Source organism: Rhinatrema bivittatum, chromosome 10 (assembly GCF_901001135.1).
Source record: "Rhinatrema bivittatum chromosome 10, aRhiBiv1.1, whole genome shotgun sequence".
In the NCBI taxonomy this organism is placed as follows: domain Eukaryota; kingdom Metazoa; phylum Chordata; class Amphibia; order Gymnophiona; family Rhinatrematidae; genus Rhinatrema; species Rhinatrema bivittatum.
In genome coordinates, this window is record NC_042624.1 from 114761961 (window position 1) to 114779488 (window position 17528).

Genomic DNA, 17528 nt, shown 5'->3' on the forward strand with positions numbered 1-17528 from the left:
GAACTTGTCCAAACCTTGTCAGGAGTTTTCAGGAAATCCATAATGAATGTGCATAAGGTATACTTGCATGCAGTGCCTCTATTGTTTGCAAATATCTCATGCATATTCATTGTGGCTATCCTGAATACTAGGCCTGTTTGTGGCACTCGAGGACTGGAGTTGCTTACCCCTGGTAAAGAGCACAATTCTGTTTCATGACATAGTAACATAGTAAATATAATATCGGCAGAAAAACACCCAAGCAGTCCATCCTGTCTGCCCAGAAAATGTTTTTTTTTTAATTTTTATTTAAGGTCAGTAACTGCTTCTCCATGCAGGTCACCCCTATGCCATCTGTTCTGGGTAGTAACTGCTGCTCCGTGCAGATTACCCCCCCATGCCTTCTGTTCTAATACTTTTATGGGTTTGTTGTGTGAGCAAAATTCAATAGTGCCAAAACTGGGAAATTCAACTTTTAAATGCCTTGTATTTGTTTCTGACTGTTTCACCTAAAAATTACTTATATTTATATTGAAAACTATACTTTGTTATAGCATTTTGTACAAAAAGTCCCTTCTGGTATGTTACGTAATCTTATACACTAACAGTGACTGGAAAGTGAGAAACATACTTTTTATGCAATGCCTGTGAAAAATGCACGGTTTCCCATCATTAAAAATTACTGCTAAAAATACCATTCATTCAAGAAGGCAAGTACCATGTAGTAATGTTGACAGCTATCCTGACCAGTGTCGTAACAGATGGAGCTACAAATATCCCTTCTTTAAAGAGCTTTTGATCCCAAATTCAAAAACAAGATTAAAAAAGGCACAGAAAGAGAGTATCTACCGAAGTTCCTGTGACTTCTCCAAGGTCATGTGTGCTGGAGGAAGGATTTGAAACCGGGGCTCTGGATTTCAGATATCTGTGCTTTACCACTTGGGTTACAAAGCTGCCTCTCCTCCTGGATTATTTTCAAAGCATACTTTTGCACGTAAGTGCATTTTGAAAATTGGTATTTACGGCATACGTAATACAGAACACTGGGAAATCAGCGCCCCCTGTGCACAATTCACTTTAGACTTTCTGCCCTTCAGTGACTCATGCATTAACTGCGCTGCTAATGCTTGGGTTAATCTGGATATTTAAAACGCTGTGATAAGGATTCTTCTTTATGCATTAGTGTTAAGCACAAGGTATCTTTTCTCTGGCTGCCAGGCTTCTTTGAAGTAGAAAAAAGCATAGAGAAATACAATATAATACCATCCTCCTTGTTCTCCCCCACAGAAAACTAGCCTGGAGTTTTATATTGACATCCATGCCCACTCCACCATGATGAATGGCTTCATGTACGGGAACATCTTTGAAGAAGAGGAAAGATTTCAGAGGCAGGCTATTTTCCCCAAGTTGCTTTGTCAAAATGCAGATGATTTCTCTTTTGTAAGTCACTTTTCTAGATATTATAAATTTCAATGTATGTATGTATACAGTAATGACATAGATTGGTTGACAGTTTAATGTGATATGCTATGAGGTAGTCTTGTGACACTTCAAGGAAAATTGAGTTAAAAAGAAATCACTGTCCTTCCAAGGTTATGATATAGGCCTTGTTAAATTACCTATTATGTCACAGCCACCAAATCACAAAATATTGCAAATTTATGGTCATCTTATCTTTCTGCTATGTATTTTTAATTCAAGCCATTTTACTCTTCTACATTCAAAGTACAGTGACCTTGTTCTTATCAAGTGGATTTGCCACTAACAGATCTGTCTGTTATGAAAAGGATGTAGTCAAGCAGAATTTGAAATAACGTGCAATATTTTGGCAGTACCAGATATCCGTTTGTTACAAAGCGGCTGAGGGTAATTGTCAAAGGCATTTTTGCAGGTAAATCAGTATTTGACCCACAGAAATGGTCTGTTATAAAATTAATCAAAAATGATATCAAAACGCCCCCATAAAACTTTACACACACAGACTACCCACCCAATATGTGAGTAAACCTGTGCGCCTACGATTATCCAGACTGAGGGGAAGCATTCCTGGGGGTGGAGTTGGGGAGGGGTTCGGAATTACATGGACATCTTTGGATTTTCAAAAGGGCGTGCTTACATTTTCCCAAAAATGTCCCACCCACAATTTAGCAGGTACAATTATGGATGGGATAATTTTCAGTGAATATATGCTCATGCATTCACTTTGAAAACTGGAATGACTTATGCACTTTATTTTATTTATTTATTTATTTTAAAGATTTTATATACCGACAACCGTTTGCACGTCGTATCGGTTTACAGATAACTTAGAACAATGATAGCCTGAGTATCAAATAGGCATGGCCTTTACAAAGAACAAAAAACAAAGGTATACAACAAGAACCTGAAAAATAGTTTAAAAATTCAACTGGGGGGAGGATAAATTGGGAGAGGGGGATAAACAAATGAAAAAGAGGAAAGCTATGTACAAGGTTCAAAAATATATTCATTGTAATTGCTGAATTTTTAGAGGGAAAAACAGGGGAAATTGCATGGCCTTAGATTTAAAGGATTTGGCATCAGGATTAGTTTATATACAAAAAACTAGACATTTGGAGAGATTGTAAAATTTCAGGAGTGCTTTTCGTTTTTTCAAACATAATGCAATGAGATTTTTAGCAGTTGGTCACAGAAGGAGAAGAATTAGCGGGGGTAGATAAAGAGGGGTAGGCTTGTAGAAAGAAAGTCAACTATTTGCTGACTTTCTTATGTGGGCTGTTACAAAATTACCCCTAATTAGGAATTATCAAGTTAGACTTATCTGACTACAGTTCATCTCTGCCTTACCCTTCTGAATCTAGGCAAATATTTGAATTTTCATAGACGCAAATTGCTTCTGGGTTAGAAGGTGAAGTCTGCATACTTTAATGCAAACTTTTCTGTGGTGGAAGATCAAAAATAGGCCTTCTTGTAGAACAATCATGAATGGATACTACAGTACAATGGCTTATTTAGCAGCTAGTGAAATAACACTTGGGATTGCAGCCCCCAAATTTTCAGGGCAGTTCATGTTTTCATTTCTTTTGTTTAAATTTGGTTTTTTTTAAATGTTTGTTTTGTTCATTTGCCAAACAAAAAAACAAAACAAACAACATTAAATAAAACTTCCCCAAAACATTAAAAAAAAACACTAATAAAAAAATGGACCTCTGGCAGCCCTGGCTATCCTTCCCAGGCCAAAAAACTGTCCCAAGCTGGGCCTGATAGCTGATATAGAGACATAGCCCCAGGCTGGGTCCAGTGCCAAGGCCTAACCCTGGAGCTGAGGCCTAGGCCTGACACTGAGGCCTGAGCCTTGCCTCAGGGCCTGCCTGGAAGGGACTGGAGCTGGGTCACTGAAGTGTGCAGGGACTAGGGAGCTTCAACTCAGGCCCACTCTTCCCCTGACCTGACTCCAGCACTGGGGGAAGTATTAATGCCTAGTTACTCCCACCTGTATTCCGGTGTTTGAAAAATGTCACCATTTGCGGGAGTTCAACACCAAAATGATGTTACTTTAGTGCCTTTCTCTAGTGCAGCCAATACTATGTTGTTATATGGCTGTACATTTCTGTGACTAATCACTCTGGAGGAAGGCGCCGAAGTGACATCACTCTGGTGCCATCTTCCAGGCAACATTATTCAAGTGCTGGGACATGGGCAGGAGCACTAGAGGCCCCAGTCCAGCCTGGGATTAAGCTGTGGCACTGGGCCTAGTCCAAGGCTAGTTGCAGTGCCAGATTGTCAGAGATCCTTTTTTAAAAATTAAAAGTGCTAGAAATAAAAAAAAATACCTGATCATTTTTGGATATTTTCATTGGAAGCAATTCTTGGTTCATTCCATTTGGAATAAGCAAAAAATGGCCTCATTCGTTACATTTTTTGCATTCATTAAATCAAATGGATATCCCTGAATGATACTGCGTAGCACAGGAATGAAGATGAAATTGTATTTTTCATGTTTTGTTTCTCAGTTGACAAACTACAGTGCATTCCCAGAAAGAAATGACAAATTTGCCTTTCTTCAGCCAATGGGCCAATGTACTAAACTGTGCTAACATCAGCCATTAACGAATGGAAATGTGATGTTTATTTCATTACTAATGAGGCATGCATGCAAATTAAGCAACTATTCTGCAGATGCTAAAGTATGCATGCACATGGGACAATGTTGCAAACATTTAGTTACATTTTTTGCATTAATGAATCTGCAAAGTAGTTCTTGCAGATACATCCAAACTATCTGTAGATATCACAGTGTCCTCAACTCTTTCTGCCTCCTTTTCTTGAGATATCTTTGAAACATCTCTTCTATTCTATGCAAGAGGTACTCACATCCTTCATCTAACTGAAGTAACACGACTTAACTGCACACTTCTCTTAATGTATGGCTGCTTTGTTACAGCTTCAGTAAGCATAAGTAGAGCTCAGTGTTCCCTTTAAGGGCCATGGCATCCACTTATCTCTACCGAGCAAGGTATTAATAAGGACCTGTTATGAACTAAAGCATCAGATGAGTTCATAAATAATACTTATCTTTTTGAGAGCCTGGTTCTATACTCAGTCATTTCCCTACTTATATACTTTTGGAGGAAGAGTAGCCTTGTGGTTTCAGTAGTAGGCATAAAACCACAGAAGCCAGGGTGCAAATCCCACTGCTCCCACTAATGCACCTTGTGACCTTGGACAAGTGCAAACGTAGGAGCCAATCCAGTAAGGCACGCAAACAAATGTGCAGATTTTTACTCCTGTCTTAGCATATATTTTTTCATAATTAGTTAACCCTGATATTTAACACTAAAACAGAAATAAAAGCCAGTGCTAAAGTTAACACGGGTGCATGCACATCCCATATACGAGAAAGTATTAGCTATTCCCCAGCAATGCAGCTATTCCCCAGCAATGCAGCTATTCCCCAGCAATAAGCTTAAGGCATATTTTCTTAATGCTGGAAATTCCTGGGTAAGAGCAGGAATAAAGGCTCACATTTCTGATAGCCATTTTCTTTGATTGCTGTGGTAGTGTCTAGCTGCTTCTACCACACTGGGCACGGCAAGAGAATAAGTTCAGCCACCAAAAATGTCAGTTTACACCAAGTCCAGCGTAAGCCTCTAGAACCGAACCCAGAATACCCTCGCTGTGCATCCTGACTTTGGCCTATTTATTACTTTGTAAATTTGATTTTAGATTCCACTCTATTCAGGCACTTCTAATCAAATTATATTCAGGTACTGTAGGAATTTCCCTATCTCTAGAGGACCTACAATCTAAAAGGTGAATTTTCAAAAGTTATATGCATAAAACATAGCACGTCTGCGTGTAAAGTAGCATATATGATCCTACTTTAGAAATCTTAACATACACACAGAAATCAGGGTTTGCGGGTAAAATTGCACGTGTAAAAAAGGGGCAGGGGAGGGGCCTACATTTACAAAAGTAAGGTGCTATTTTGCCCAAGTGGTATGCACAGCACCAATGTGGCATGCAAGTCTATTTTGATCACACTCCTTCCAACTTCCACCACCCAGCTCTCTGCTCCTGTTTTAAAAGCACTTTTTTTAAAGCTGTTCTGGGTCAGGCAGACATACGAGTTTGCCATCCAGGCAGCTAAACCTTTTCTCCAATCAGTCCTCAAGACAAAGATTCTTTAAGTTTGAAATTATTTATTGTACAGGTAAATTCTACTTACAATTGTTGCATCTCAAACGTAAGCCCCAAGGCAAAGATCTTTGGTAACTGGAGACAGGGTAGCAGGAGGGAGAAGGAGGTCTCTTGTGTTGCAGAAGTTAGTTATGGTAGAGGTAGGGAGCTTGAGGGATGTGAGGCTGATTTAGTCTTCAGATGAAGGCAGTAAGAGAAAAGGTAAAAAACTCAATCGTTTCAGGGAGTTTTACAGAGCGCTGCTGGCTCTAAAGAAAGCATGGGCAAAACTAAGCTCTCGTCAAGAGCTGCTAAAGGAAACGCCTCCACAAGCTGGGGGCAGGGGGACAAGGTCCAATGGCAGCGAGCCTAAGAACCATGTGACACAGGGGGAGCATGAAGGGCAGTCCCTTGAGCCTATAAGGCACCTAGGAAGACTCAAGTTAGATTGAAGGGCATTCAAGCTCTTCCGATAGTGAGAGAAAGGGGGGGGGGGGGGGGAGGGAGCTTCTCTTAAGGCAAAGGCTCCTCTTAAAGGCAAAGGCTCACAGACTTTTATCATGGGTTATAAAAAGTGTTTCAGTATCAAGAATCCTCAGAATGGAGGGACTGCACTAAACACAGTTAAACTACAATATGCACAGATACAAACATGTACCCACTGCTGGGGACAGAACAAAAGCACTATTCTGCATTAGTGCAGATTTTCAGGTTAACTCAAACTTTTAGCACTTTTTTCGTTTAGCACACTCTTTATACTGCTGCGCGATTTGCATCCCATTCGTTCATTGCATCGCGCAGTGCTGCGCGTTTTTAACATGTGCGTTAAGTAACACCCACGCTTAGCTCAGTTTTTTGTTTTAAAATAAATCAATAAGCTCCTGTTTTAGCATGGGTTTTATTACATTGACTCCTTAGATTGTGAGCCCTCTGGGGTAGTAAAGTACCTTTTGTACCTGATTTGTACCTTAAATTGTGCTCAGGTTTGGTGTTTTTTTTTCACTGGATGTCTCTATTTTCTTAATTTAGTCTTTCTGAAGTGTTTGGGATGATGGCGGTGCCTCTCCCTGCCTGCATTCCCCCCCTCCCCACCTCCAATTTGTCTTTTTTTTTTATCTTTCAAAATGCCCTCAGGTTATGAAAGAAAGGGAGTTACGTTGCGTTTCTTGCTTCTCTTTCACTGTTCTGCTTCCTCCATTTCTGCCTCCTTCCCAGACTTTCTTCTCTATGGCTGGAAATTAAGGAAGCGTTTTACAGCCACAGAATGACAGCTGGTGAATGGTTATGGAGAAGCCTCCCATCTTCCCAGTCACCCTCACACCATCCCAATCAGGCCAGTTCTGAAAGCTGCCCACTCGCCTGCAGCTCTGCAGAGGGAAAACAGAAATTAAGATCTTCCTGACCCTCTTGGCTGAAAAAGAGTGAGGATTGTAAAGGACAAGAGATGTAATCAGAGGAAAGTCCTTTTGCCTTTTAGGAGTAAAACGAGACAAAAGTTTGCTCGTCAAGCAGCAATACATAAATTGTTTTAATTCACGGTCTTATGCACAATAAAGACTTCTGTGTGTCACTGTTTTAAAACACAGGGCCAACGAGAGACAAACAGAAATACACAGAGATGTCTCGCTGGTTTCTGGAACCAGATGTGTTCTAATATAAATGTGTTCAGGGCTGTGAGTCTGGAATGTGAAGTCATTACTTGTGATGGAGTTTGCATGCCGTGCTCTCGATTTGCTGGGCATATGAGCAGCCCCAGTGCATTGTGGGTAATAAGCATGTCAGGCTCCAGCAAGACCTCTTAATGTTCCTCTGCCCATAATGCAGGCTGGCATGCAGAATGCTTGGCTTCCTGTAGTCATGCGGATCAAAGCAGAGCCGTCAGACACTTTCATCTTGTAAAGTCTGTAAAAGCTGTCTAGATCTTTGCCAGAGCGGCACATGGAATTTCTTCATGAAGGTAATCTTATAACAGCCCACGATAGGGGGCCGAGGTCCGGACTTCAGCCCTCGTTGTCAGAGCCAGACTTAAGGCGTATTCAGATCTGGAGCAGGGTTCCTTGTTCTAGTCCTCCTCCTCCCCTGCAGCTTCTGGCTCTGTTTAACAAAAAAAAAAATTCCCTACAGACCTGGACATGGGGCCCTGCCCATTGCAGCTTCCCTACCCCTGCAGATCTGTCTCACAGCTGAAGGAAGGGAAAAGAAAACCCTCGGCGTTCCTGTAAATACTGCTGACAGGACGTGGCTTTGCCAGCCCTCCAGCTGAGTTCAACAACAATGCCAGCCAAACAGTTCAAATGGCAGGGAAAACACAATGAGGCAGATATTATTAAAAAAAAAAAAATACTGAGCCCCTAACTCTAGCTCCCTAATTTTCGGCCCTAAGTTTTTAGCTGAAAATTCATATAAATTTAGTCCTAAAATGTAGGACCCTAAATGCAGGCCTGCTATTCATTTGCTAGATTTAGGCTCCTATATTAGGTGCATAGTTCTGAAAATCAGTGCTAAGCCCTTAACTTTGTTTCCCCGCCCTAACGCCCCTCCTTTTTAGGCTCCTATATTTGGAAGCCTACTGAAACTAGGAGCCTAAATTTATGCACTCACTCGGCCTGCATATATTTTCAAAACAACCAATTTAGGATCCTAACTCCAAAAGTCAGTATCCTAAAGCCTTTGAAAATTGGCTCCGATCTCGTACATTGCGAGATCAGCACAGAGAAAGCGCTGCTCTCGCACATTAAAGGTAACATATGCCAATCACTAAAAATCAAAAACAGATTTTTTTTTTTACCTTTGCTGCCCGATCTTAGTTTCCTAATCAGTTGGTCACAGGCTTGTTTTTCTGTTTCTTCTCTATCCACCTGTCTTCTTTCCTTCTTCCCTCCTTCCCTCCTTCCCTCAAACACACACTCAGGTTCTCATTCTCATATGCTGTCTCTATCTCTCTCACACACACACATACTCACAGCTCTCACTCTAAAATGCTCTCTCTTTCAAATGCTGTCTCACTCTCTCACACACACAGGCTCTCACTTTCACATACTGTCTCACACAAACACACAGGCTCTATCACTCTCACATGCTGTCTCACACACACACACAGAGGCTCTCACATGCTGTCTCTCTGATTATACAGGCTCTCACTCCCACACAAAGTCTCTCAACTCGCTCTTTCTCACACACTCAATCTCTCAACTCACTCTCATGCACACACACACACACACACACACAGACTCTACAGGGCCTCAGTCTCTCTCTCACCTCTGGGCCTCCACGTTGCGAGTCATTATGGGGTGGACTCCGCAGCGGTCTTGTTCTACTCGGGCTGCCGCGAGGTGGGATCCTACCTTGCAGCAGCCCTGACACAAACACTGCTCCTCTTCTGCAGTGGCCGATGCTCTGCCTCTTTCCTGCCTGCACGGCTCCAGCAATGTTTTTCTTCCAGGGTTGCGCAGTCAGGAAAGAGGAGGAGCACCTGGACATGACATTTTCTTCTGCTGCCAATGGACCTGATCCCACTGGAAATTCACTCAAATTTAAACACATGTAGTCTTCGGCCCAGTCCACTTTTAGACCTTGGCCTATTACTCAACTTCACCTGACTGCACTTTACAGGACCCTCGCTTAAACCCTGCTGGCCCCTGGAACCCAAGGGCTCAACCTGCGGGGAATGGGGCTGGTATAGCTGAAGCCGTAGATCCAGTCCTTGTGAAAGCGAGTCTACCAGCTGTTGATGTGGGCCTACTAGGATGCATCAACCATGTCACAGACCAAGGGCTCACATCTATGACAGACTGCTTAATTATCTGGGCAAAATCCTTTGACAATCATCCTCCCCATTTTATATTTTGAGGAAAACATATGCATAAAACATAGATCAGTAAATACAACTAAAATACTGCTCCAAGGAATCACTTGCACTGCCCAGTAATTTCTACAAGCACACATGTAGGGGCAGAAAGCTGTTAATGTAGCTGCGTTTAAAAAAATGTTTAGACGTGTTTCTGGAGGAAAAGCCCATAAACAATTCTTAAGGTGGACTTGGGGAAATGCACTGCTTATCCCTGGGAATCTCTCTACTCCTTGGGATTCTGCCAGGTACATGTGACCTGGTTTGGACACAGGATGCTGGGCTCGATGGGCCTGTGGTCTGACCCAGTACGGCAAGTCTTACGTTCTTATTATTGACTTGGCTTTTTTAATCCCTTCCTCCTGCTGCTGAAAAGAGTTGTTTGTGCCACTTTCGAGTTCAGAGCTGAGTATTAATTCCACAGGGGCAACCAGCACTCGCCAAGTCTTCCCCAGCAGAAAAGAACAGCGGGGAGGAGGGTAAGGGTGGGATGAGCCATGGCGCGGACATTATCGCGGTGATTTGTGTGGGAACAAACCTCCACGGCGGTTAATTAATTCCCCGCAGCTTCAGGTGGCCTTGTGTACACTCTGCCGCGCCATTGCCATTTGTTGAGATCATGAGAATACTTCAGCAGAAATACTTCAAGTAAAAGCTGCCAGGCTGCCTGAAGTGCTGGCCGTAATTGACTATCTCTGTGTCTTCACGCAGCAGAGAGACAATGTCCCATTATATTATCCATTGACAGTATCACTGAAAAGATTACTCTCTTTAAGCATCTGTCAACCCTGATTGATTTACGAGGGACAAAGCAGTGAAAAGGTTTGAAGTGCGGGTGCAATTTTTGCCACCGTTTAGCATACATAATAGATCTTCTTTGATGTCAAAAGCTCATATTATATTAATAACGCGGAGGGCTTTTCAATGCAGGCTACGCGGATAGAGTTAATAACCTGTTTGCTGTGAAATGGGATTCACTTTGGAGAAGCAGTCATTTATCTGGATCTTGCTCGTTTAAATGAAGTTAAGGCTCAAAGGGATTTCTTCTTGCTTTCTCCATCCAGCACACCGCAGAAGTGTATGGAGCAGTAGGGGGGAGCACAGAAGCCTGGACATTGCCCCCCCCCCCCCACACACACACACACTATAGGCGATCACAGAAAGCGGTTTGATATTAATAGTGGGGAGGAGAAGGATAGCTGGGAGGGTGCAATGGGTTGACAGATGAAAAGATGAGGGCAGAGGGGGTAATTTTTGTAACTGTCCACTCTAGAAAGCCAGCAAATACACACATAAATTACATCAATTTTCAAAGGGAACTTGCGCACATAGACTCAGGAAAGTTTTCTGAAAATGTATCTGCAGATTTCCCCTCTCATCTCCAAGTTCACAGCTGATACCCTATTACACTGCTCCAAACCAAACCCCCTATCATCCTCACAGTTCCTCCTAAAAGACCACCACAGCCAATATCCTTATCACTCCACAGCCAATCATTCATTGTACCTGAACATTGGAAGATGGCCAATGTAACCCTGATATTTAAATAGGACTCCAGGGGTGATCCGGGAAACTATAGACCGGTGAGCCTGACTTCAGTGCCAGGAAAAATCATGGAAACTGTTATAAAGAATAAAATCATAAAATATTTAGATAGACATAGTTTAATGGGACACAGCCAGCATGCATTTACCCAAGAACATAAGAACATAAGAAATTGCCATGCTGGGTCAGACCAAGGGTCCATCAAGCCCAACATCCTGTTTCCAACAGAGGCCAAACCAGGCCACAAGAACCTGGCAATTATCCAAACACTAAGAAGATCCCATGCTACTGATGCAATTAATAGCAGTGGCTATTCCCTAAGTAAACTTGGTTAATAGCCGTTAATGGACTTCTCCTCCAAGAACTTATCCAAACCTTTTTTGAACCCATCTACACTAACTGCACTAACCACATCCTCTGGCAACAAATTCCAGAGCTTAATTGTGCTTTGAGTGAAAAAGAATTTTCTCCGATTAGTCTTAAATGTGCTACTTGCTAACTTCATGGAATGCCCCCTAGTCCTTCTATTATTCGAAAGTGTAAATAACCGAGTCCCATCTACTCGTTCAAGACCTCTCATGATCTTAAAGACCTCTATCATATCCCCCCTCAGCCGTCTCTTCTCCAAGCTGAACAGCCCTAACCTCTTCAGCCTTTCCTCATCGGAGAACTGTTCCATCCCCTTTATCATTTTGGTTGCCCTTCTCTGTACCTTCTCCATCGCAACTATATCTTTTTTGAGATGCGGCGACCAGAATTGTACACAGTATTCAAGGTGTGGTCTCACCATGGAGCGATATAGAGGCATTATGACATTTTCCGTTCTATTAACCATTCCCTTCCTAATAATTCCTAACATTTTGTTTGCTTTTTTGACTGCTGCAGCACACTGAGCCGACGATTTTAAAGTATTATCCACTATGATGCCTAGATCTTTTTCCTGGGTGGTAGTTCCTAATATGGAACCTAACATCGTGTAACTACAGCAAGGGTTATTTTTCCCTATATGCAACACCTTGCACTTGTCCACATTAAATATCATCTGCCATTTGGATGCCCAATCTTCCAGTCTTGCAAGGTCCTCCTGTAATGTATCACAGTCTGCTTGTGATTTAACTACTCTGAATAATTTTGTATCATCCGCAAATTTGATAACCTCACTCGTCATATTCCTTTCCAGATCATTTATATATATATATATATATATATATATATATTGAAAAGCACCGGTCCAAGTACAGATCCCTGAGGCACTCCACTGTTTACCCTTTTTCATAAATCTCCTACATTTTTTTGAATGGGTGAATAAACATGTGGACAAAGATGAACCGGTAAATGTGGTATATTTGGATTTTCAGAAGGCGTTCGACAAGGTCCCGCATGAGAGGCTTCTAAGAAAACTAAAATTCATGGGATAGGAGGCGATGTCCTTTCATGGATTACAAGCTGGTTAAAAAGGAAATAGAGAGTAGGATTAAATGGTCTGTTTTCACAGTGGAAAAATGTAAACAGTGCTCAGGAATCTGTACTTGGACCGGTGCTTTTTAATACATTTATAAATGATCTGGAAAGAGATGTGACAAGTGAGGTGATCAAATTTGTGGATGACACAAATTATGCAGAGTAGTTAAATATCAAGCGAATTGTGATACATTGCAGGAGGATCTTGGAAGACTTGAAGATTGGGCTTCCAAATGATAGATGAAATTTAACATGGAGAAGTGCAAAGTGACGCATATAGGGGAAAATAACTCTTGCTGTAGTTAAACAATGTTAGGTTCTATCTTAGGAGTTACCACCCAGGAAAGAGATTTAGGCATCATAATGGGATAATACATTGAAATCATTGTCTCAGTGTGCTGTGGCGAACAAAAAAACAAACAATGTTAGGAATTATTAAGAAGGGAATGGCAAATAAAATGATCGGTCATAATGCCTCTGTATCACTCCATGGTGAGACCGCATCTTGAATGTTGTGTACAATTCTGGTCACCACATCTCAAAAAAGATATAGTTGCATTGGAGAAAGTGCAGAGAAGGGCAACCAAACTGATAAGGGGCATGGAACGGCTGCCCTATGAGGAAAGGCTAAGGAAGTTAGGACTGTTCAGTTTGGAGAAGAGGCAACTGAGGAGGGATATGATAGAGGTCTACAAAATCATGAAAGGACTTGAACAAGTTAATGTAAATTGGCTAAGTCATCCAGGTAACTCTGAATATCGGAGCTGGTTAACTTAGCCAGCTAACTCAACTCCTCCCAATTATGTCCCTGGAATGCCCCTAACCTAGCCGGCTAAATTCTAGCTTCCTAACTTATTAGCCAGCTAGAATATAGCCAGATACGTGTCCAAAAATTCATTTAACTGGCTAACGTCTGAGATAACCAACTAAATGCTTTTGAATATGGATCTCCTAGGAACCTACCAGCAGAAAAAGACAATATGGGTTATCTCACCATTAGCAGGATGTGCCACTGCTATGCATGTAACTTTCCACACATATGCTGTTGAAAACTGACACATACGGACTGAAAAGATCAGCAATAAAAGGCATAACACAATATCTATATACTGTAAAGAACGCCTGAAAGTAATTTGCCAAGCTCTTTTGTTGTTGCATTCCCAGAAAGACATATCTAGCCATTGTTTGTTTTCTTGCACGTCCTCTGGGATACATTTCTATTCACTGCTTCTTTGGACGTGTTATTGTTCTGTACATTTCTGGGCGAGGGCATGTTTTGGTGATGAGGCATGGTCTTTTAACAATCCGTTTCCTTTTGTGCTGGTCTCCCCGGAACATTGGCCTCTGGGAATTCTGCAACAAATGAAATAGGTCTGTCGCCTGATGACGTGCAGTCCATGAGTCCAATCCAGGGCAACCTCAGGCTGTCGTTTTAGAATGAATTTCTATCAAAAGAGGGAAAGCGTCCAATTGGATTTTCTTCTCATTTTGTTTTCATTTTGTTTTCTGTAAATGATTTTGAAGATCTCCAGGGTATGACTCTCAAGGATATTAGTACAGTAGCAAATATTTCTTCCTTTTTAGGTTTACGGGGAAAAATGATAGTACAGGGCAGAGTAGATATCTTTATTAACCAAAGACAAGAGTGACTTCAAAGTGGTTTAGGGTGCTGAAACTGTTTTATTCCTGACTCAGATTAAGCTTTCTGTTCTCTTTCTTTTCCAGTTAATAGATTGCTGTTGAAAGTTGAACTGCATTAAGTGATATGGATAATTTGGTTCAGCGGGGCTGTGACTTTCTATTGTGTCATGGAGTCTTCTAGGAATTGAATGCAGCCATCTAAAATGTAAAAAGACTCAACAAGAATACCTTAGAAATGGCTAGACTAGGATAGATTAGGATGAAAGTAATGGGACAGATATGTTACAATTTGATAAAGTAGTAAGATCTAAACTGACTGGAATGGTATACAATAAATGAGAAAGGATGGGATGGGATAGGATGGTGCTGGGTGGTGACATAGGTTATGAGGTGATAGTACAGGAGGGGAGAGGTAGAATGGGGTGAAATCATACTGTAGGGTAGAGTAGATAGAATGGGATGGCGTACAATATGATGGGATGGATGATTTAAGACAAAGGTTTTCAACCCCCTCCTTGGGACACATCCAGCCAGTCAGGTTTTCAGGATATCAGCAATGAATATGCATGGGATAGATTTGCATATAATAGAGGCAGAGCACGCAAAGCTACCTATGCATATTTATTGTGGGTATGTTGAAAGCTTGACTGACTGACTGCATCTCGAGGAATGGATTGAGAACCACTGGTTTTAGATAGGATAATTTAATACTATACTTATATACTTTGTAATAAAGTACTAGAGTACTAGATATCAGCAGAGTATTCCTCTTATTTCCCCAGAAGACCTTTCTTCCTCAAAACCCGAGTGAAAAGTATGCAAATGCTCTTGTGATTTCTATCAGCATTCACTGGCTACAATCAGTCCCAGATCAATCCGGTCTGTCTGCCACCAACTTGGCAGGCATCACTTGTGTGTAACTTCAGGAATCATCTAGCAAAGGGAGGTTTAGGAGGTGGTAATAGTTGTGAAGAGTGACAGAAGGATCCATCTCCCAAGTGGGCGAGTGAACCATAGAAGAATAAATGATGACTTCATGAGTCATTGGAGAGGAGTTTGAGCAATGGTTTGTAGTTCAGAGAATGATGTATTGTTAGATACTTGGGAGAGATAGCTAAAGCAGGTTGTGGTCCTGCTTGGGCTCTGAATTCCACAGGAAAGGGGCTCTGCTCTTTTACAAGTGGTCACAGACAGCTGTAGACAATTTTCCCTGCTACCGAGAGGAAAGGATTGTTCTGGGATTGTCTCTAGCCAGTGAATGCTAATAGGAATTAAAAAGAGGATTTGCACAGTTTTCCTCTGTGTCTTGAGGAAGAAAGGTCTTCTGAGGAAGTAAAAGGAAGACCCTCCTGGGATCTAGAACTCTAGTAACCTAAGTAGGGATGTGTTGGGGCCACATTTTCATTTCAGTTCATTGTTTTTGGGAGGTGGACGGTTAATTGTTTGATTTGTTAATGTTTATTAATTTTACCCTCAGAAAGCCTAGAATAAACTGAATTACAATTACAATATAGCAAATCACCCATACTAAAAAAGCACTAACTAGCAACGCTCAAACAGTAAAAACCTTCAATGTGAAAAGGCAATGCTGCAAATATTACAGCAAGCCCTAAATACCAATACACCTCCTATTAGGAAAACATAACAAGCCAGGCTGCTATAGATCCCTACACAGAAACTACATGCTAGCAGAATACCCTTACCTGGGTCATACATGCAGAACACAGGCAGATCCTTACCATATACAGAATAAAGAGATCATAAAGTAGAAATAGAAATGTGTAGACAAAAACTGAACTGGAAACCACAACAAGCCTAAAATGGAAAAACAGAAGTTCTATTCCTAAAAATCATAAAATCAAAGAATATAAAACATCCATTAGCAGCCATTAAAAACTCATACAAAAATTATAAAACAGTTTTCAAACATCAGTAAAATATTCAAAAATAGTAAATATATTAAATAACTCCCAAAATTAAAACTAAGAAAGATTTTTAAAATCCCCACTTTCCATGCCTGGGAATTTTTGATTTCCAGGCATCCTGAAATTGTCCTGGATTAGTGCAGTGGGGAGGAGGGGGGGGAGGGGCAAGGAGTGGGATTTTCCTTCTCTTATGTACATATGATCATTCTCACCTTCTCTCACACACACAGATGTTCTCATGCTTTCACTCACAGATGCTATTTCACACACACCTGTGCGCTCTCACACAGATGCCGTTATATGATCTTCCACACATATGTATGCTTTCACATGCTCTTTCACACACATTCATAGATGCTCTCATAGATGTATGCTCTCACATATACACAGATGCTCCCACATAATGCTTTTTCACAAACACACATGCTCTTTCACACACACACACACACACGCGCGCGCGCGCTCTCACACATACACACATATACACATGCTCTCTCACAAACACACACACACAGACACACACTCTCTCTCTCTCTCTCTTTCTCTCCCCCTCTACATCTCTCACATATGCCTTTACCTTTTGGCTGTAGGCGCGATGAGCACAGCAGACAGCTGGTGACCTTGTTTTCTTCTACTGTAGGCAGCCACTGGGCCTTCTCCATTCTTTACCAGCAGCGGGTTAGTTCAGCTGGTGGCCCGTTGGCATACCTGGGAAGTTTTGATTTGCAGTTGCCCTGAGATTGTTGTGGATTAGCAGGGGGGAAGCAAGGGGACTGGAGAGAATAGGGCACACACTCACACACACATGCTCTCATGCACTTACCCACTCTTACTTCTCTCTTCCACACACACAAACTCACTTAGCTCACTCCTTCACACTCTCCCATTCACACACACACGCCTAATCACACACTTACTCCTGCATACAAATATTTCCACACACACAATAACTTTCACATTGCTCTTTCTCATGGCCTACAGGACTGCTTAGCTTCCTGCCATGTGGCTGCTTCCAACTCAGCATGCCTTGACACGCCCCCTGCTCCTTCTTCAGGTGAGGGCCTGACGCTTCCCCTGCTCCTTCTGGTGCAGGCCTGAAGCTCCTCCTTCTTTCTCCTTGCACAGGCCCAGGTGACTTCCTCATCTGGGTGCACGCAAGAGCTTGAAGCAGCAGCAGCACATGAACCCGGAGTTTTGACCGGGAGACCCGGCAATTCTGGAGTCTCCTGGTAAAATCTGGAGAGTTCCCATATATGCCACTGGGCCTCCTCCATTTTTCGGCCATCAGTGGGTTGGGCTTCGCTAGCGGCCCTCTGGGCCTTTTCCATTCTTCGCTGCTGGCGGGTTTGGCTCCGCTGTTGGCCAACTGGGCCTCCTCCATTCTTTGGCTGCTAGCGAGTTGGGCTCCACCGGCAGCCTGCTGATCCTCCTTCCTTCTTTGCCACTGATAGCTGTGGGGACATTTCTCCTTT

At 42.1% G+C, this 17528-nt stretch overlaps 1 protein-coding gene across 2 annotated transcripts in view; it reads left to right on the plus strand.

The window, feature by feature from the left end:
- Window positions 1-1269: 1269 nt before the first annotated feature.
- The window catches only part of LOC115100192 (cytosolic carboxypeptidase 6-like), a 178297-nt gene continuing 162038 nt past the window's right edge, over window positions 1270-17528 (plus strand). For both annotated transcript variants that reach the window (XM_029618507.1, XM_029618508.1), the window contains exon 1: window positions 1270-1419. In XM_029618507.1, coding sequence (XP_029474367.1) covers window positions 1312-1419 — 108 coding nt within the window. In that variant the 5' untranslated portion in view covers window positions 1270-1311. The remainder of the gene's footprint in view (window positions 1420-17528) is intronic.